The 22,519-nt window shown below is 40.5% G+C and overlaps 1 protein-coding gene across 1 annotated transcript in view; it reads right to left on the bottom strand.

Moving 5' to 3' along the window:
* Nucleotides 1-14,219: 14,219 nt before the first annotated feature.
* The window catches only part of ATRNL1 (attractin like 1), a 713,182-nt gene continuing 704,882 nt past the window's right edge, over nt 14,220-22,519 (bottom strand). The window contains exon 29 of the mRNA XM_007469606.1: nt 14,220-18,628. Within this exon, the coding sequence (XP_007469668.1) occupies nt 18,504-18,628 (125 nt within the window). The 3' untranslated portion in view covers nt 14,220-18,503. The remainder of the gene's footprint in view (nt 18,629-22,519) is intronic.

Below are 22,519 nucleotides of genomic sequence, written 5' to 3' on the forward strand. Positions count from 1 at the left end.
CCAAAATATTTCTCTAGACCTCAACCCCTCCCCACCTCACTACTGATGTGGGTAGGAGAGGCGACAGCCAGTGACACTTGGGCCATGCCTAGCTCTTTCACTTGCAGACGGCACCTCTTGGATTTCTAGGTTCTGTGCCGGATGCCATGGTTATACTAGATTCTGCTATTATGCGTCTTACTCTTTGACTTCTGTGGGCTTATGATTTTCCATGTGATGTCCATTTAATCAGACCCTCTGGTGTCCTGCAACCCACTGTTTACTGATTATGCCTCATCTCAAATTATTTCCTCAACTACCATCCACCAGACTGAACCTCGGCCTCTGGAGAGGGAGTCCCCCAGGTTGAGGCATCTCTAGTCCCCTAAGGGGTCTGATTTGTTCAAAGTTGGCATTTTCTCCCTTCTACCTCTTAGGTCTCCTGTGGATCTTATGTTCAGTGTACTTCTGAGTTTCCTTGGCAGGCAGCTCAGTGTGAGTCCTGCCTCCTTGGGTAGACCACCAAAACTCTGTGTCTCCCTCTGTAAGTGGAGTAACAGCAGCTGTGTCACAGGTGACTGGTGTGGACTGAATGGAGCAAGAGATCATATTCTTAGAACAATGGCGTCACAACAAGTATTCGTAAGTGTTAGTCCCCTTTGGATGGCTCTTTGCTTGCATCGTGGATATTTTTAGTTCATGTAGGAATCACATTCGATGAGTTCACGGGGTGAATGAGACAACCCAGAGGAAGCCATCATCTGTTCAGATCAGCTCTGCTGGGAAGGCAGTAAAAGTGGATAAAACGTCCACCCAAAGTCTCTCCAAACAGTGAGCTGAAATCTAGGGCCTAAAGTAAATTTTTCGTTCATGGTGGGTGAAATAAAGTTGTCATATTGGGTATAATACCTCATAAGCCACTTAACTCAGGTGTGTAAAAAGGGTACTACTCCCCGCTACTCAAACTATTTTTTTCCCTCAAGCTTCTATTCCAACTGTGGCAGAATTTAAGGCAAGTTAAGGAAACTCAGCTACTTGAAGGTCTCTCCTAAGGTTTCCAGTCATTATCAGTCCCTCAAGGCATGTCCACCCTCTTGTGGGCAAGGTGATGGGAAGCGGGGGTGTGCCCCATGTCAATGGGGAAGATGCTGTTTGTCCCCTGTCACCTTCCGTTCATGATGGCATCTCTGGTGATGGCCACCACCCTGTTTTGCCTATCAGCATCCCCGTTGGTATCTGCCAAGGCAGCTGGTCCTCCACTGCCCTTGGACTTGGGCGATCCACAGGCTGTTGCCAACAGCCGAGACCTTACGGCCCTGATGTGCACAGGTGTGCACGTGCGTTCTCCCATGCCCTGTGGTCTTAGAGCAAAGAGAGGGACAAGGGCTTCAACTCTTCGTCCAGCTTTCTCTTCTTGTCTAGATTCTCCCTGTTGTCCACCTAGGCATCCTCAGCCCATTTCCGTGGCTGAAGGTGTCTGAAGGCAGAGGCCCATTGGCTAAATATCCTGTCACACCTCTTGCTCGTGCTAAGCCTTGGACCTCAGGATCTCAAAATCCAGAACTGAATGTTAACGTACTTTCTTTCTTTTTATATTTTACTTGGTCATTCTTTCTCAGGGAACAAGGAGCCAGATCTGCTTTGCTTGACCATCTGCTTTATTTGTGGGAGGTGTATCACTAAGATGATGTAAACAAACAATAAAAAATGACAAAGTCCAGAAAACAAAACCAAAAATAAAAACAGAAGCCCACCCAATAAACGTCACATATCAGGCCTCTCCACGGGCAAAAGTTTGTGATGCAAAAGGCACAGCAATGGTGGCCAGAGAGCTGAGCAGTGAAAGGTAAGCTGGCTCTTTCCAAACAAAGGAGTCAGGTCCAGGGGCGAGGCTCTGTGCCCCGCAGAACTGGAGGTGAGAAGCTGGCTCCGGAGCGCCCTGACTCCCCGGTGGTGGGATGGGCGGTTACGAGCATCATTTAGCAGCACAGCGCGTTTAGGAGCAGACATCAAGGCTGAGAGCTTACTTCTGAGAAGCTGTGCTTGCAAGATTGTGACAGCCTCTTCCCTCTCCTTCCCAGCAGTGCAAACAACCATTCTTCACTTCAGTCTGTCTCACTTCAGACCCTCATCCATCTCTATCTGAATGGCCTGTGATGAACACTGTCCAAAGAGCTTCTTTAAAAGCCTCACTTAGCACAAACGTGCCAACGCCAGGAGTGGCTCCTCCCTGCTGGAGGTCAGGCCCCACCGTCTGCAGAATTACCGCCCCCTACCCCTGAGATGGGAGCTGTGGCCTCTGCCCACCCGTGGCAGCCCCTGTTTTGCATGAGACCTTCTCATCCCCACTAAGTCTTTTCTGGACCCATCTTGCATCTCTCCATGGCTGCTAATGACCACCCTTTACTCATTTCAGTGGCATGTTTAGTCCCCTCCGAGCTTCTGCTTTTGACCTTTCTTAGTCTTTCTGTCAAATTGTTTTGGTGGAGAAAAGTGCAATTTACCCAGCACTGGAAAGCACAGGTAAAGCTGGTTTTCTAATTGTACTTGTTTACTCTGAGCTGCTCAAGTCAGGCTCAGCAGTGTGTGTGTTGAGGGCGGTGCTAACCTCATGCCTCCCTCCTTCTCTCCTTTCCCCCACATGCCCTTTCTGCATCTGGTTGAGGCAAGATGATGATGGTGACCAGGGACCTGCAGTGATCACGCACAGATGATTTGCCTCCCTAGGCTTCCTAGGTCTAATTTCTTATCCTAACCCAAAGAGGATCTTATTTTGACAGTGGTTGAATGTCTTGTAAAAATGAATCTATAATTCTACCTGCAAACTATATTAAAATAATGAAAAGGCAACATTGCTGGATTAAAAATTGTGCCACAGGGAATTGTAGGGACTGAAAGACGGGTGTATTACCTTCCTGGGGCTGCTGTAACAAATTACCACAAACCTAGTGGCTTAAAACAACAGAAGTGTATTTTTTTTACAAGCTCTCGAGGCCAGTAGTCTGAAATGAGTCTTATGGGGCTAAACCCAAGCATTTGGCAGTGCTGCTTTCCCCTGGAGGCTCTAGGAGAGAATCCCTTCCTTGCCTCTTCCAGCTTCTGGTGGCCAGTGGCATTCCTTAGCTTGCAGCTGCATCACTCCAATCTTGGCTTCTGATGTCACACTGTCTTCTCTTTATCTGAAGTCAAACCTCCCTCTGCTTTATTCTTATAAGGACACTTATGATTACAATTAGGGCCTAACCGGATAATCCAGGATAATCTATCCATCTCAAAATCCTTACCTTAATCATATCTGTAAAGTCTCTTTTGCAGTAACTGTACAGGTTTCAGGGATTAGGACATGGATATCTCTGGGGGCCATTACTCAGCCCACCAAAACAGGGAGACCGTTTTCAGCTTGGGGCCTACGCAGGAAGGGATCCTTCTAGCCAAAGGGAGTGGATGACACCTTTGCCCTTTGCCTCAGCACTCAGGGAGGTCATCAGCATGGTCCAAGTGCCAGTAGATGAGGGACATTGCTGCAGGGCCCCTCAAGTGGACCAAAAGTATTCCCCGGGTTAGCACATACCATAAGCAGACATCATTTTGCAGAGTTTTTTTGGTGAGAAAATCATGGCCACCAAACCAAGTGATAATTCCAAGTGATTAGAGATTAGAAGATTGTGGCAGACACTGCTGGTTGCCCACCTCAAGGCCCTTCCCATCTTTACTGCAGGCATAATTCTGATTTTCCCAAACTTAACATGCCCAGCCCCAGGGGATGAATCCACATTGGTCACAGTTTCATGCCCACCTGATCATCATGGGGCCTCTTGTTAAATGCAGATGCAGACTCATTAGGTCTGAGGTGGGTCTAAGACCCTGCAACTCTAACAGGCTCCCTGGTGAAGTGGATGTGCTTCTCCTTGGACCACACCTTGAGTAGAGAGGATCTAAGCCAATCACAGCAATCACACTGTCCCTTGCCGGAGACTAGTCCAGGGTGAGCATGTGACTCAGTCTTAGCCAATGAAAGCTACAAGAGGATGAGCTGAAGGTCAGGGTGGACTTCTGAGAGAGACTTCCTTCCTGATGAAAGACAAGAGAATTCTAAAGAGAAAACAATATTGCCCTCACCCCTCCCTTCCTGCTTTGTGCAATGGCATCTGAGGACATGAGGCCTTGAGCTATGGCAGCTATCTTGTCACCAAGACGCACATACTCGAGGAGAAAAGCCAATTCACTGAGGAGGGAAATGAGGGGAATATCTCTGAGCCATCAAAATCCCAGGACTCCTACTGCCAGATATTCTTGTTAAGTAATATATAAATTCCATATGGTTTAATCCACGGTTGCTCAGGTTGCTACTGTTTGTAACTGGATACACCTAACCTCAGAAGGAACCTACAGAACAAGGAAAGGCACAGAGAATTGGAGGCCAGATACGACCACCAGCAGAAGACTAAAGACCCACCAATTCTTCATAGTGAGGAGCGACTTTAAATTGCTGTATGAACCTCACTGCATGGCACGCGATCATTACTATGAGGCTTTATGCAGTTACTATATGGTAAGTGCGCCTTTGGTTCTCATTCCTGAGTTTGTAACAGGGTCTCAAGAACCCTTTAATCATCTTCATAAGTCACAATTGGGTAAATCCTACCTATAATAATTAGGATTCTGAAGTTGACACAACTGCTAAATGCTTTAAGTCACACACTTCCCCTTTTATCTAAAATATCTAAAACCCCTCCACATTAGAAATTTCGTGCATGTCCTTTTCAGTATGTTTATTTCAGCCGGGGTACCACATCTCATGCACACGCTTCCCAAATCAGCCAGATGTCCCTCAGCTCCATGCATCACAGCAATCAGTCACAGGATTAATTAATCCTCAGTGTAACTTAAGCTACTTTCAAGAAAATCCCAGGCAAATAGACATAAATACCTATTTTTCTTGCTGGATTGTTTGTTCGAATTCCCTCTCATTCCCTCACTGAGATCAGACTTAATTATGCAATATCGTAGAAATACACAAACGTCTGCAATTTTATTTCTAAGCACATTTGAATGACAAAGAATTCAATGTCCTGTGTGGTTTCAGGAACATGATGGACCTTCTTGAGGCTGGGGGTACGGGGAGTGGGGAATAAAGAAAGAAGGAAAAAATAACTTCCTTCATTCAGATGATATGGAATTCAAAATATGTCAAACAATCAAAGGAGAAAGACCTGTGACATTTCATAGTGCAGGTTCTAGGTTCTATACTGATTTTTCTTTTAAGGAGTAAATCTTAAGGATGTCACCATTGTCTTTGGCATATGGTTATAGCATGCCTGTAGCACTGATTAGCTACATAACTTTTAATCGAGGAGGTTAAATTACGTCTGACAACTCCCCTCCCATCCAGCGCTGTCCTTCTATTTTCTGAGTCAGCACACTCACTCTTAGAGGAGCCTGCATCTTGCAGAGCTGTCACTTCTATCAAACACAATGCCCTCAGGGCTTATGCTCATCATTAAAGAAAAAAAAAAAAAAACTTGTTAGAGTATTAGCCGAGCCCAGTGCAGCGCCGTTAATTTTTAGAGATGTATCTAGGTCATACATCTGCATGTTGCATATAAACACACCAGCTAGTTACCCAGTATTTGCATGTTTCTGAACTGTTAGAGCCATGCTTGTTGGAGAATTGCTGTTTATTTTGGCCCCAAATGGAGAATAATTGTTTCTCCATGATATAATCATAAAGTAACTGGGATGTTTCTCTGAAAGTTGGCCACCACAAAAATATTTCCAACCATCTCTTTTGGAGACTAAAGGACATTAACATTCGTGTTTCTGTTAACTAGCAGTTCTTTATATAGACGAATCTTTTTTTTTTTTTTTTCTAGTTGCGGTGAGCAGAGGCTACTCTTCGTTGCAGTGCGCGGGCTTCTCACTGCGGTGGCTTCTCTTGTTGCAGAGCACAGGCTCTAGGAGCACGGGCCTCAGTAGTTGTGGCATACGGGCTCAGTAGTTGTGGCTCATGGGTTCTACAGCGCAGGCTCAGTAATTGTGGCGCACAGGCTTAACTGCTCTGCGGTATGTGGGATCTTCCCGGCTCAGGGCTCGAACCTGTGTCCCCTTCATTGGCAGGCAAATTCTTAACCACTGCGCCACCAGGGAAGCCCTAGAAGAATCTTTTGATGCCCAAATGATTCAGTAATTCTCCACATCTCATTTTATCTTCTGAGTAGAAAGAATATCCCTTTAGAGGCAATGAAGGTTCGACACACAGCTGAAACAATGAAGTCACAATATGTTGTCCTTTGGGTAGAAATTAAGCTTCACTGAGAAATAAAATAAGAATTGAGTATTTTGGTGGTGGTGAACAAAGAATATTTGAAGTATGTGTACCTCTAAGGCTTTCTGTTATAAAAGATAAAGAAAATGTGCGAGAAGGCTGCAATAGCCATTTCTTTCAGTGTGATACCATGCCAATCCGAAATGTAACCCAAGCAGGCCAAAATCAGAATAAAAACTTTGACCTTGTAAATGCCACCCCTGTGAAGATATTTGTGCCATTTTAAGGACATGTATTTCTTGTGAGGCTGAACTAACCTGATGGGTTCTAACACAGCCTTATCACAGCTGATGTCATAAAAATCTAAGGAACAGGAACCCAGGCAAGCACAATAGCATCGTCAGCTGATAAGAATTCAGAGACAACCAGCCAGTATGTCCTGAGATGGACCTTCGCGAGACAGATGAGAAAACTGAGATTGAGAAAAAGTGAAGGAGCCTGACTAGTTCCGTGATCACGCTTTAATTGAAAAATGCTGTGCATCAACTCCGATTATTGTGGGACCTGTGTAAAGAAAAGTTTTCCAAACGTAGCTGGCGTTCATGATAGTAACACGAGAGTTCTAGGAAAGAACTGTAATGCTTTTCATAGCAACTTGTAATGCGATTTGAACTGATACAAATTTAGGGCACCCACTATAACCTGTGCTTTATTCTCTGAGAGCTCAGAACCCCGGGAAGAGCTGGGTAAGCGATGGTGCAAGACAGAATCCAGCAAAGAGAGGATTGTTCAGTAAAGGGTGGGGAGAGAGTAGAGGAGGGTGGTATGCTGAACATTATCCAAATGGAGTAGTAACGATGGACAAGTGAGTCCCTATGAGGGCCCTGACCGCCTTTCTGACAACCTTTTACACTGAGCTTTGATGAACATTCCAACTACAGTCTAGAGATTTGTCAGTCCCAACAAAGTGGAATACTGACAATATGATCACATCAAGATGTAACTTGTAGTTGCAAAGTCACGTGCGATTAGATCACTGGCACTTTTGTGACTCAGTGATATGACATGATTAGGTCTGAAGCCAGACCATGAACACACACAATGATTGTGTGATTAACTAGGCCGACTAATGGGCATGGTGAGTCACAGCATCAGAAAGTCTGAGACTGCCTGGAGCTGAGGAGAGTTAGAGCTCATTTTCATGATAGCTCCAAAAGATGAGATTGCTCACTAGAAAGGGGAGAATATCCCTTCGATTAAAAATGTTTCAGTCATTAGATATTGTAGTAAGGGAATGACGGTTGGGATTTCTGACATCATTTTTCTTGCCGTTGTCTGAAGGTTTTGTGTTAATTAATCACCAGCAGGTTCAGGGGAAGCAGCACACTGATAGGTTCTTTCCCATATCTGCCACTTGCACTTGGGAAGCTTAATATGCTAAGCCTTAGTTTTCTCATCTGTAAAATAGGGATTCTAATATTCCTTTCTTATTGGTTGTAAGAGGATTAAATAACATGCAAAGTGTCTGGCACATAGTAGGTGCTATTAAATATTTGAACTTTTAGGAGATATATGTCAAAACAGAATCATCTTCAAGAAGCTTGTTCCATACCCACTGATTGATTTTAAGGGTAAATGTAAATGCAATTAAATTACCATTCATACATATACATAAGAACCTAGTCTCCCCAACCCCCAAACTGCCTTATGATACGGTAGTCAGAAAAACCCTACAGCACTGATGGAACCAAAGCAAATCACAATTGAACTTATCACATTACATGGGATAATTATACAGCTGAGGGAAACACTAGGCCAATTCATGACCCACCAACATAATTATGCCACATGTCAAGGAAAGCTGAGCAAACAAGGTCAGCCTGTGCAGTGGGTGGGCAGTTGCCCAGATGGAGGCTTTATGAATGGGCTTCCCTCTGAAGCTCTATATCAGCAATTTTAGCACCACTTCGAGAAAGGAAAAAGAACTGGGCCCTTAAGTAGAGTTCCCCAAACTTGTCTGTTGAATTAATTGGAGCCCTTATTTAAAACACAGATACCCGACAGAGCCCCTGATCATTCTTATTATCAGCAGGGCTGGAAAACATCAGCCTGGTCCAACTCTTTACAAGTCAGTCTGGCTTCTGGCATTGCCCATTAGCACAGGTGTACTAGATTGTTATTTCCACTCAAAAGTTTGTTTTCAAATGTTTGTAATTCCAGCAAAGCCCTCAGGGGATCTCCATGAATTAAAAGGTAGGCACTGATGTCATCTCTCTGCCTAAATTCCCTACTTAGCCCTTACCCAACTGGTCCAGAAATTCACCCAGAGTTCACCTCAGAGACACACAAGGCCCACTGCTTTCTGGTAGAGAATCTCTGAAAACACACTGGAATGTATGAGGGACACGGACTCATTGTTCAGTGCTGCAGTCAAACCATGGCTGCCTCATTCTGATTGATTTGTTTACAACAGGAGTTCTCAAAGTGGGGTCATCAGCTCCTGCCTCAGCATCACCCAAGAACTTGTTAGAAATAAAAAATCTCGAGTCACATCCCAGAACTTTTGACTCAGAGACTCTAGGATTGGGCCCCAGAAATCTATTTTAATAAGCCCTCCAGGTGATCTTGATGTACTCTAAAAGTTTGAGAACCACTGGTTAAAAATATATATTTTTTTCTTTCTCACTTATTTCAATACAGTGAACCAGTAAGTATTTAACTAGTTAGGCCTCTCCAGCATTTCCTGAGATTTTTCTATATTCAGTTAGAGGAAGGAAAAAAAAAAAAACCCACCTCATTTCACATGATTGACATTCCTGCAAAGTGGTCTTGATTTGAGGACATCAGAATGAGATGATCAAAACCTGATGGTTAGGAAAGAAAGGCAGTATTTTAATTTCATTACTTTGAGTATTTACGTTCATAAGCCAGAGTCGCCTGATGAAGTCATTTTTTACAAAAACTATGGTCTAATCATACTGTAATTCCTCTTCAAGGTGTAACTTTTACATAGATTATGAGTGTTTCCACGTACATAATGCAATGTGACTCAGCAGCTCAGACTGTGAATAGTCATTCAGGACATTGTCCAAGGCGTGAAAAGAATTTTTTAAACCTAATGCTCATTTATGACTCAACTTCTGTTATTCATTTGTAACATATATGTGAATATACTTTTACATAAACGTTCTACATTTACAAGTGTATATAATAAATAAGCGTATGAGATGTATGTATAAATACATCCTATGCAGAGAGAGAAATGTTTGTAAATAAACAGGCTTTAAATGGGAGAAGTCCATGAAATATACACACAAATATATGAGGAAAACCATATTATGTAATACAATATACTCTATTTAATAATTCTCACATTGGTTTATAAAACTCAAAAAAACCAAAGTTAAATGAACAGGAATTGAAAGTGCATGACGGATGCATCCCTCATAGCATTTAAATCTCTTCTACTTGATTAAAAATTCCTAGTTCCTCTTCACTGAATTGTTTAGAGTTTTTGAGCAGCCTCTGCCCTGATTAAAACAAATTAGCAACAGAGATCCCCTGTTGAATGAGAAATCATTAATTGAGAAACATGCAATGCTCCTTAATTACCTTTAGAACAGTGAGAGAACAAATAATCTCAGGTTCCAGAGGGACCTCCTGCTCTGCACTGTGGACTCATTTCTTGTAGCTGCTGGAATAAAACTCAAGTTGCAAACACTATTGGGGAATATCAATGCGAGCTTCAGTAAACACAATGCCGATTGTTTATCTAAAAGAAAACTATCTAGATAATGACTAAGAAGGAAGAGAGAAAAATGTTTTATTCTATTATCTTGTTGAGAGCTTTAAAAGTGTTTTACATGTGCCAATGGCGACTGAGAAATAATGTGAGCTGTTCTTTCTGATACAAATTTTAATGCTTTGTGTAAAACACTTCATTTACGTAATTACCTGCTGACATTTCAGATGCTTATGTACAGATGAGTACCTTTGTCACTTAACAGTGGAACAGAAAGCACCAGGGTCAAACTTCACCAAATCCAGCTTACAAATGGAAATTCAAACCATGATGCTGTACCTGAGTCACTTATTCCTTTATCTATCGATACAATAGTTACAAGAGCTTCTGTAGGTCAGTGAGATATGATGCATCCCTCTACCTTCAAAATCTAGAAAACACTGGATACTAAGCCATGGGAAAAGCATGAGGAAATCAAATTGTTGTAGGTGTTATGACAATGTAAAGAATATTACCAAAGGCTTACACACAGTACCATCTGGACAGCCTTCTGATAACAACAGTCATATGGGACTGGATCTGAGGTTCTGAAGACTCTCTATTTCTCATAAGCACCCTGGAGGGAAGGAAGCATGGTGTGTGAGACTTGTCATTCAGCTGAGGATAGAATCTTGGTTTTATTCTAGTTTTCCCGGGTCTCCATGTTAACCACTAGATCATGAGTCAACAGCCTTTGAAAAAATTGACGGAATTGATTCAACCACCTCTGCTTCCTTGGATATTTTTGGTTCATGTATAGTTTACAGACTGGTTCATATAATATAAAGCACAAGACATCCAAACAATGCTTCCATTTCGAATCGATATTAACGTGGTTAAGACACGATTCTGGAAATTTGCTTTAATTTTAGTGACTTGTTTTATAAGTGGAATTAAACTTTATACCAACAGTCATAATAGATTCCAAACTTTGTAGAAATGACTAATTATTATTCTTTGTTTTCTATTCCACCAAGATGATATATTTGACATTGCCATAATCTTTGCAAATATTGTAAATAATCTCTTAGAGATTACACTGCAAGGGCAATTATCAAGACTACATCAAGAATATGTACACAAAGTAATTTGCACCAGAGACAGCGTGAGAGAGAGAGATCATTAATTGCATCTGTGAAGTGTGAAAGGATATAAGAATCTTATGACATACTGGAACAGTAGAAAAATTGTTATTTTTTTTCCTCAGGGGATTCCCATGAAGGTATATTCTTTCTTTGGCCATTCGACTTTAGGACAAAGTAATTCTCAATTCACTAATGTGCAAAACCCACGTGGTTCATATGTGCTATCAAAGTAAGAATTACTACTGAAAAGTCTACCACATAACCATCTTCTAAGTATGGTTTCCTAAGAAAAGGAAAATCTTGTCACTTAAACACTGCATATTATGTATAAAAACACAAACAAAACATCGTTACATATCCTTACAAACTTCTAGTTTGTAAAGCTCATCACGGACGACTGCTTCCTGAGAAACAAAATGACACTATTTGGTATTTTTCCCTTTTACAGAAAAGCTGTTTCCTTTAACAGCCAACATCTTGAATTTCTGCATTGGAAGGTCAAACTGGAGCTGTCACTTCAGAAATCAGCAAGGAGTGGATGTTGTATATTCAGTCTTTGTTTCCTCTTCCAACTAGTTCCTCTGCACATAAATGTTCAGGAGACCATATTTTTTTATACTCCCAGGGCAATGAGCTTCAAATGAACCCGGAGTTCTAACTCTCAGCAGGGAATAGTCCTGATGAGTAGAATATCCCATTTGCCATTATCTATTTGTGTTGCAAGGTAATGCATTTTGGGTTGAAATCAAATTGTTTTAAGCTGAGCTGGTGTTTTTACTGGTGTCCTTCCAGCCGGCCTTCCTTTTAAGTACCATCGTATTTCAAACAAGCTAGATCTAAAGGAAAAGATTACTGCTGCCAATGTGTGTTGTCACAAGGGAACAAAGATGTGCAAGACCTATTTTATGTTATTTATGTTTAAAGCGTTGATAGAGGTTTGAGAGCACTAGTCTGCTGCTGGGGGAAATAAACTGACTAATCAATGAAGGGTCAGGAAAGATGTGTGATGATGGGAAAGAAAATCTAAAACAATCTGGTGGTATTTGCTGTAAAATTACCATTTAAAGTTGAGGAAGGTAATATTTGCAAAATGTAATAGACACTGTAAAAATCCTGAAAAGCACAACTCTGAATTACCAGGTAACATATATCAGTGGTTTCTATTGCAGTTTTATTATTTGGGAACTTTGGCACATATATGCCCTTTAGTGTTACCAAAAATAATCAAGAGAAGAATCGCTGCTGTGATTCCCTGAATTTAACCTTAAACCTTTTCATGGTGTAAGGATAAAACATTTAACTCTAATCTACTTCCTATTTCAACAACATAAACTCATCACAACACCTAAGTAAGGTAGGTGAGCATTTTTATCCCAGGTTACTTAGAAATAGTTTAGACAACTGGTCCAAGGCATTAAAAAAAAGTTGGAATTTGAATTCACATTAAAACTCAAGTGTGTCCCACACAGGACCTATTCCAAGATAACTTATACATAACTGAAAACACACCATTTAAGATATCTTTCAGCAACAGGGGCGACAGAGGCACAAAGAACTGTTAGAAGAATTTGCTCACTGATGCCATTTTCTTAGGTGGATTTTCTAGAGTAGGATCTCCTATCTGACCATGCACACAGCTGGTGTAAAGAGGCTTGTGCTTAAACAGCTATCTTGCCTGAGTGAAAATTTCACTTCTGCCCAAAATAAAAATGGTCGAAGCTTTTGATGGTGAGGAGAATACAGTGTTTCTGCAGGGATCTTCGAGGGGTTCGGTTTCTTGTTCACTTAGGGCTGCTCCACAACCAGTCCTTGAACAGGGCAGAATTATTTCCTCAACAAAGGGTGGGAGCCCTGGAAGGCAGACAGGTCAGAATGGGGGAGGGAGGTACAGTTTCCAGAAGCTCATCCAAAATACAATGTGGTCTCATATTTAGAAAGCAAAATAATACTTGCTGTTTTCACTTGAATGGCTGGAGAAAGTAAAGCTCAACAAAATTTCTTGGCTGTTATGGCACCCTAATGCCCTAATTTCTATTCCACCAAGGCACCCTAACAGCACCCTAATGCTAAACAAGTAGGGGAGTCTGTTGGAAATTGAAGAGGGGGTTGCACGTTTATCAGAAAGGGCTGTGGGTTAGACCTGAAAGAATGCCGGCCCCTCACTTCAGCCACTCATAGGTGACTTCTCTAAGGAAACCTCTTCAGGGCAAAGAAAAATAAATTTTGAGTTGAAATCTTCAAATCCCTTGACAACCATTGATCCACCATCAAGAGGCTGAAGAGGAAGCTGTGCCAGGCTCAGATGTTTGGAGAAGCTGCTGCTTTCTGTTGTAAGGAAAAGGCGCTCCAGGACTGGACTCTGAGCTCTCCCTGCTTCAGACACATCTTGGGCGTGACAGCCAGGCTGGGCAAGTTTCTCAGGGCAGAGTGGTCCTCTTCCCTGGCCTGACCTCCGGGAGGTGTGGTGTAGGGCTGCCCAGAGGGGTCTGCCATTTTATCCCCCAGAGCACAGGCAGGACCCCCCCCAGGGTTAGGCCTCAGGTCAGGCCCTGAGCACAGGAGGTGCTTGGTCCTCCTGTGGGGTTGGAGAGAAGACAGGTGTTTGGATCATCCTGGCTGCTCTGCCTCGGTACCACTGGACTGAGGCCCAGAAGAGCAGTAGCACAGACATAGGCCAGGACCCAGAGGGCAATGTGGGGACTAAATCCAAAGCTTGCCAAAGAACAAGCAGACTTTTCTTAGAAAACTCCTCAGCTGTGCCATGGCTGCACCAGTCTCAGAAAGAGGACTTTCATTGTAAGTAAGAACAACTTATGTAAACACATGGTCAGGGCAGAGACCCTCAGTTCTGGCTGGAATCCTGGCCGCTTAGGCTCTTGTGAGTTTTGCTTCCATTCTCAGGAACAAAGTGTTCAGCATGTAATTCAAAGAGAACATGTAGAAAAGGCTAAGAAAAATCAGGTGAAGAGAAAAAAATGGATTTTGAATGTGGAATTCAGTGACCAAATTTTATAACCAAGTCTTAGATGGCAGATGGGCTTTTCCCACAGTTGAATGCTTTTTCCTGGATGATCCTGAGAGGGTAAAAAATATATATAACAAAACTGCATTTGGCAATGGGGGTTGGAAGATCCAATGTTTTTATTTCAGTAATTAAACTCCTGATCAATAGCATACTATATCATAAAATGTTGGCTTTTTAAAGCAGGTTTGAACTTTCACACAATCTGTTTTAACACTGGCATGCACACCTACATACATATATACTGAGATGGTTCTCATTCATTAAAAAAAATTTGATAAAACTAAAATGTTAAAATGTACACTGTAATGAAAACACTGCTGTAACACCAACCAGATGGCTTGTATTCCTTGGAAAATTATGTAAAGCATTTTGACTTCGATAATTTCGTTATTTAAAGAAATTCTTCTAACTGTAAATAAAGGCAGCTCTTTGGCCAAGTGCAATGTCTCCTTAATTTGCCTAATCATAAGAATCACTGAGGTGCTTATTAAGCATATGAATCTCCAGGGTTCATCAAGTCCTTCCGTAACTTAATCTCCAGAGGCAGAGGTAGGAATCTGCACTGACCCAGGTAGTCTTATGATCAAGTAAGTTCCAAACTCACCTTAGTAAAATAGCAAATGGTTTTTGGAAGCTGATATTTTTTTTGTCTATGCGGATAGAATTAGTTCATTTGATCAGTTTTAATTTTTTAAAACTTTTTACACGAAACACTTTTCAAATCATAGTTTTATGTCCAATGAAAAAAAAGATGTATCATGTATGACAACCAAATGTAAGGACCGATCCTTCTTGCCAAATTTTGACGAGAAAGTGACAATTGATGTTTCTGTCTAAATGTCACCAAGCAGTCATTTAAAACATATTTTACTAAAACTGTATATATTTTGAAAGAGTTAGAGCCGCTATTGACCAAAATATCCAAGTGGCTTTTTAGAAATCTCTATATCCTAGAAATTTAGGAACTTAAGTTTCTACGAAATCTTCATTTGCAAACACCTACTTGGCTTTTACCTATGGTGTAAAGATGAATGAAAAATTAATAGATGGATTCATAAAACAATCGGTAGAAAAAGAGCAGCCTGGTGGCCCCATGATTGTTAATACCAGCTACACTGCACTGAGGGCCCGTTGTGGAAGCTTTATGTCTATTATCTTCTAGGCTCACAACAACTCTGCAAGGTGGGCACCAGTACCTTCCCTCACAGATGGAAAGTCTGAGGCTTCAAAAGGTTAAAACGTGCCAGCACCACACAGCTCAAAGCTGGTTGCAACATCTGTTCTCAGGTCCAGCCACCAGTCTGCACTCTAAATGACCCTGCAGCAACACAAAGCCAGGTAGTCACTGCTGTCTTACTGGAACTCAGAGAAAATGAGATATTGAGAAGCATTGCAAGTAGCGATTACAGGTTGAAATATATTCTACTTGAAGTTTTCCTATTGAACATAACACAGTAGTATATGGCATACATTCTCCTTCTATGTGTATCACTAAATAAATTTTCATTTAAAAGCAATTATGAAAATCCCAATCCTCTTAAAATGTATTAAGTTGATCTGTAAGCATGTGCATCTTTTTTCAATGAGAATTCTCTAACTGTCCAAATAGTGTCCCCAGGTTAATTTTTAAAACTCCATTCTACTTAACCAAAAGTTTTCATATTTGGAAGAATAAGAAACCCTAAAATCTAAAGAATTTTTCAAAGTCATTCTAAACTGAAATGTACATAATTCTATTAAGATGAGTTTTCAAGAGAATCAGTCATTTAATGCCTAACTTCTTGAAGAGTATCTGCATATACTTGTGGTTTGATTAAAAAAAAAAAAAAAGAAGAAGCTTCCAAATTAAAAGTGTTTGGGATGTGGGGAAAAAAAGAACATGACACAGATTCAAAGTGATTATCCCTAAGGTCTTTTCAATCCACTTCACCTGAGGGTGAAGAGTTTTATTGCCAGTAAAAAGCTTTGAAAATTCGAGAAGATATTGCATAATTAGTCAGAGTTAGCAATATTTGGCCCAGAAAGGTTTAGTATGACTTTAACTTAACATTGCGTTATGTCCCATAATTGTCTGAAATTCAAATTTCTGAATTTTAAGAACCTGATGGGATTCGAGGTGAATGAGGCTTGACAATTCTTTCACAGTAATTCTATTTTCTTAGCCTCTCTAAAAGCATAGCTGAAATAGATTTTACGTACAACTCTGTATGTTTCCGGATTTTTGTTATATATGCTTTCTCTCAGGACAATTGTTACAGAGTATTAAACAAATTGGGCAATCATTTTATCTTTAAATGATTATATTTTTGTATTCACCAGTTTTGTCAATTTATTTTTCCAGGAGAAAAAAAATCAACATTTAAAGGGCCCCCCAAAAAGCTAATAAAATTGCTTGATTGTTTTCAGGAGACATTTACTAACTTCGCTCAATTTTCTTTTCTTTTTGAGAGAGAGAGAAAATATCATAGGGGGGTAAAAACAACCAGCTCTACTCCCTAGCCCCCCCAAAACCCCACAGGCTATAGATTAAATTGATCTAAGAATTAGTCTTACTTTTAACGCATGGAAAATAGCAAAATTATCATGCCAACATAAGGAATATATACTATAATTCATAAATGCCTAATTATCAAAACAATGACATAGTCATGGTTAGATGCAACCTAGCAATCTTATATATGATGCAACTACATATTGTATGGTCATTCTTGTTATATATTACATTCGTTCCCATCAAATTAAGTTGGCTATGTTTAAATGGCATTGTGAAATAAACATTTAATATCACAATAGGGTCATATTCTGCTACTGCACAACCATAGCATGCAAGTAACTATGCATTAGCTGTAAACAGTAAAGTGTCATTACCTTCCAGAAATCCAAAGAACATGATAAGTACATAGATAGTACTAAACATCAATTATAGCTAAATGACTTTCATATTGAACAAAACTATATTGTATAAAGCAGTTTTGGATATCTCTGTCACTGCTCTCTACATATATTCTGTAGTTCCCTTGAAGTTAAGAAACTGCAATTCCAAACAAGATCTGTTAAGCTACCGAGTTCTAGTGAACTGTTGTCAAAATTAGGACACAAATGATTCTATGTTCCAATGTGAAAGCTGTCTTCTATCATTTTTCCTTTCTGCCGTAATTCAGATTTTTGAATCATTAACAATATGCTAAATGTGGGCAACAATGAACTTATTTTATTTCTTAAACTGGAGACTCTCTCATGACACCAATGTGCTTGTGTTAGAAACAGGAATACTGTAGATGCTCACCAGCAAATGCTCTTCCCTACTTGTATTCTAAGTGAAATAGTTGGCAGGAAGGAACCTGGGTCATATTATGACTTGGAGGAGGTGCTGTCTCTAAAATACTTTTCATAACGTTTGTAAAAAGTAGATAAAATCTAGCCACTAGGAGAGGAAGGCCAAAAGAACATGATCTGTTCTTATAAAAATGCAGATGGATCATTTAGGTCTGATCCAATGATTCCTAGGCAATTAAAAAATTACCATATTAGAGCAGAAGCTTGCACACTGTAAAATAACTATTTCAGCTCTCTTTAGCTTTGTGATATTGGAGGCTGGTTTGGGAAGGAGGGCAAAAATTGATTGCTGGACAGGCTTTTCCATGCTCTATCAGCTCTGATAATGAGTTAGGCAGTTGGCATGGACGACAGCAATGTTCTCTTCACTCAGAATTCTAATAAACCTCCTGTGAAGTTGCATATACCATCCATCCAAATGGACTCATTTTGGTCTGCATTCCAGTTAGGTGGAAAATAGTCACATTTGAAAACTGAGTTTGGACATGATATGGTCCTGTGAAATATTTAAATACATTGCTTACATCCTACTAAATCAAAATCCTGCTTTTACGTTTACATGAGATAAAACAGCATTTAAAGCCATTGCAATTTGTTCATTTCCTGTTCATATACAAGTGACTTAAGTTTGCTTATGAGGCAAAAACTGTACAATTCTCATCATTCAGGCATTATAAAATGTCTTTCTTTAAAGTGTTGGGATATAAACAGTTTGTTTTATATGAATTACATATTTTTCATCTGCATTAAGAAACAATATACATTTTTTTCCAGAGTAATGTTATCTGTGATAAGCCTAAGATAGCCTTAAAAACTAACTTTATCACCTGTGACCATCAATACTGTTACTTTGATAAAACTCATGAACATTCTTTGGCCACTCGGGTCATTGCCCATTTGCAGGGAACTGTGTCTGGGCCCTGGGACCATACAGAGATTTGCCTCCATAAAAATCGAGGCGACAGACCAGCCTTAATGGAAGCCATTTACAAAGTCAAACATTACAGAACCTCCAGGAGCAGTTTCTGTTTCTCAGACACACGTTCCTTGACGTGTTGAGAGGTGGTGTTTTCGATTTCGGACTCCTGAAGTCTTGTCTTTACTATCTGAAGGCTTCTGTTGTGAAATATCTATTAGGGCACTGGCAATTGCAAGGCCTGGAAAAACAGGAAAAAAAACCTCTTAAATGTTTGATTACATATTTCTGGGAAGGCAACAGTGGTGGCCTAGCATTGTTTTACATTCAGCAATCAAACATTTAGCTGCTTATTGCAAGTAGTTTACCCTTTACTTAAAATATTTTTTAAATTGAAGTATAGTCGATTTGCAATGTTGTGTTAATTCCTCTGCTGTACAGCAAAGTGATGCAGTTACACACATATATTTTTTTAAAAAAATTTCTTACCTTGGACATACGAACTGTACACACGAAGAGCAAGGATCTAACAAAATTAACTGAGTGACATTGGACAATCAAATCAGTGTGTGACAAAACATCACCATCAGTTGTGGATATGACTCCACACCTTTCTATGTCTGAACACACGTTTGTTCTGAAAGTATAAAGAATTTTCAGTTTTGTGCGTGTGTGTGTGTGCGTGTGTGTGTGTGCGTAACAAAAGTCAGTATATTAAGGTTTTTTTAAAAAAATTAGAGCAGCTTTAGGTTTACAGAAAATTGAACCAATATTGATACATGATTATTAAGTAAGGTCCATAGTTTACATTGGGGTTCACACTTCATGCTGTACACAAAGTTCTGTAGGTTTCAAGAAAAGCATATTGTCATATACTCACCATGAAAGTATCATACAGAATAGTTTCACTGCCCTAAAAATCCCCTGTGCTTTACCGATTTACCCCTCCCTTTCTCCTGAGCCTCTGGTTATCCCTGATCATTTTTTTTTTTTTTTTTTTGCAGTACGCAGGCCTCTCACCGCCGTGGGCTCTCCCGCCGCGGAGCACAGGCTCCGGACACGCAGGCTCAGCGGCCCTGGCTCCTGGGGCCAGCCGCTCCGCGACATGTGGGATCCTCCCGGACCGGGGCATGAACCCGCGTCCCCTGCATCGGCAGGCGGACCCTCAACCACTGCGCCACCAGGGAAGCCCCACTGATCATTTTTTAATATCTCTATAGTTTTGCCTTTTCCAGAATGTAATATGGTTGGAATCATACAGTATGTAGCCTTTTCAGATTGTCTTATTTCACTTAGCAATATGCCTTTAAGTTCCACCATATCTTTTTTTGGCTCGGTGGCTCATTCCTTTTTATTGCTAAATAATATTCCATTGTATCAATGTACTACAGTTTGTCTATCCGTTCCCCTATTGAAGGACATCTTGACTGCTTCCAATTTCTGGCAATTATGAATAAAGCTGCCATAAACACCCATGTGTAAGTTTTTGTGTGGACATAAGTTTTCAGTTCCCAAATACCTAGGAGCACAATTGTTGGATCACATGTAACTTGATGTCTTAGCTTTGTAAGAAAGTGTCAAACTGTCTTCCAAAGTGGCTGTGCTATTTTGTATTCCCACCAGCAATGAATGAGAGTTCCTGTTGCACCACATCTTTGTTAGCATTTGGTGTTGTCAGGTTCTGGATTTTAGCCATGTAGCTGTATCTCATGGTTGTTTTTTTTTTTTTTTTGCAGTACACGGGCCTCTCACTGCTGTGGCCTCTCCCGTTGTGGAGCACAGCCTCCGGACGCGCAGGCTCAGCGGCCATGGTTCACGGGCCTAGCCGCTCCGCGGCATGTGGGATCTTCCCAGACCAGGGCACGAACCCGTGTCTCCTGCATCGGCAGGTGGACTCTCAACCACTGTGCCACCAGGGAAGCCCTCATGGTTGTTTTAATTTGTAATTCCCTAATAAAATACGATGTTGAGCATCTTTTCATATGTTTATTTGTCATACGTAAATCTTCTTAGGTGAGGTATCCGTTCAGATCTTTTGCCCATTTAAAATTTTCTTGTTTGTTCTCTTATTGTTGTCTTTTAAGAGATTTTGTTTACATTTTGGATACCAGTCCTTTTTCATTTCAGATACTGTAAGCTCCTTACATACGAACGAGTTTCATTCTGAGAGAGTGTTTGTAAGTCCAACAAAGTTAGCCTAGGTACCCAACTAACACAATCAGCAATATAAGTACTGTACTGTAATAGATTTAAAATACTTTTCACACAAATAATACACAAAAAACAAACACAAAAAATATAGAAAACATTTTCAATCTTACAGTACAGTACCTTGAAAAGTATAGTAGTACAGCTACAACGCTGCTGCTTTTATGTTTGCTTCCTCACACCCTGGGCTTGAAATAAAGATAATGTACTACTGTACTCTATACAGTACTGTACAGTAAAGTACACAGAAGCACAACCACTTGAAGAGGATGCAAGCACATGACAATGTACGCCAGACATGTAAACTAATTACGTGATTGGACATGTGAACGCACGTTCAAATCTTTGACAGTTCGCAACTTGAAGGTGCATATGTAGGAGACACTGTATATGTTTGGAAAATATTTTCTCCCAGTCTGTAGTCTGTCTTTTCATTCTCTTAAATTGCTTTTAAGAAGTAATTAAGTACCCCAGGGATAGAGTTGTGGATGCACATAGAAGAAAGATGACTTGTAGAAATTTAGCTGATGTCTTAAATATAAGAAAAAGACCATTAGTATTATCAGTAGAATATCTACACAAAAGTGGATCTCTAGTTATCATAAGTAATTGAAAGAATATTGTTTTGTTACACTGTTTTGTCCATTGATTGACAGGAACATTTGGTAAGATGTTCAGGAATAGTAAAGCCTTTCCTAAGTTTATACAAGCAATGGCTCAACCAGATACCCTGGTTTATCACAGCTACACAGTAATCATTTTATGTAGTTTTGGTTTTTGAGGAAAATAAAATGTGCCAAATCCCCATACTAAACCACGAGACCAGACTGCTTGCTTTGAGAAGAGGTCACCAGTTTCCCTTCCCTAAGGTCTTGGAGACTTGACTGTGAATTGAGCTGAACCAGTCCCTGAGCTCTCACAGACATCTTCTCCATGTGCTGCTCTTAGAGGAAGGCCTCACTTTTGGATCTCATCCTATACAAGGTGTCATTGAATTATTTCATTCCTATGGGTCAGTTTATTCTAGGTAAGTCTCAAATATGACCTGGCAAGAACGAACCTCCAGAGATTCATGAACAGAAGGAAATGCCAGTGCGGGGAAATGGACACCGTAAGAGGAAGTTCGACTAGCCTAGCGCAGTGCTGTGGAAGTCAAGGGAGGAGAGAGGTCAAGGCGTCTGCAAAAAAGTACCTAAGGGGCCAGCATGTGAGGCTTGCTAAAGAGGCCTTTGGATTTCCTCAAGGAAGATTCTGGTGATCTTGAGTCATTTCCGTACTTAACTGAGGATGGAAGCCTGACAGTTAAGCAGGGAATGGAGTGAGAGGGAGTGTGGCCAACAGACATAAGTCTCATGTGCAAGATGTTTGTCGATGGAAAGAGGTAAGTAAGCTGGTACGTAGGGGAAGCAGCAGGGTCAGATGAGATGTACGTGAATGCATATGACTATCTGAGTACATACATATTTTTTAAAGATAAAAGGAGTTTCAAGTACATTTGAAAACAGAAGAGAAGGTATTTATGGAGAAGGAGAAATTAATGGTGTTAGAGAGGGAAGGGATTAAAAAGTTACAGTCATCACTGGCTAGGCTGATAATCTTACGTATTTACTTTTTAAGGGTTGATGTTAAGTAACCCACTCTTTCAGGATATTAATAATTATCCTGAGTTTCTTAGGGACAACATAAGTTCAAAGGTTCAAATTTAAGTAAAATTTACTTTCTTGACCTTTGAAGAGCACATATGAACTTCTGAAGTGTCCAAAATAGATGTTTTAACCACTTATTATGCTGTGAGAAACAATTAGTTTGTCACTTCTGTAAGGGAGGGAGCCGAAGCACATTATTTTCAAAAAATCAGAGACCGTGGTTGTGATAAGTGAAAGTTCAGCACAGACAGACCTTAAGTTTCCACAGATCTCCTGGC

The sequence above is a fragment of the Lipotes vexillifer genome, unplaced genomic scaffold (genome assembly GCF_000442215.2).
Source record: "Lipotes vexillifer unplaced genomic scaffold, Lipotes_vexillifer_v1.1 scaffold240, whole genome shotgun sequence".
Classification (NCBI taxonomy): Eukaryota; Metazoa; Chordata; class Mammalia; order Artiodactyla; family Lipotidae; genus Lipotes; species Lipotes vexillifer.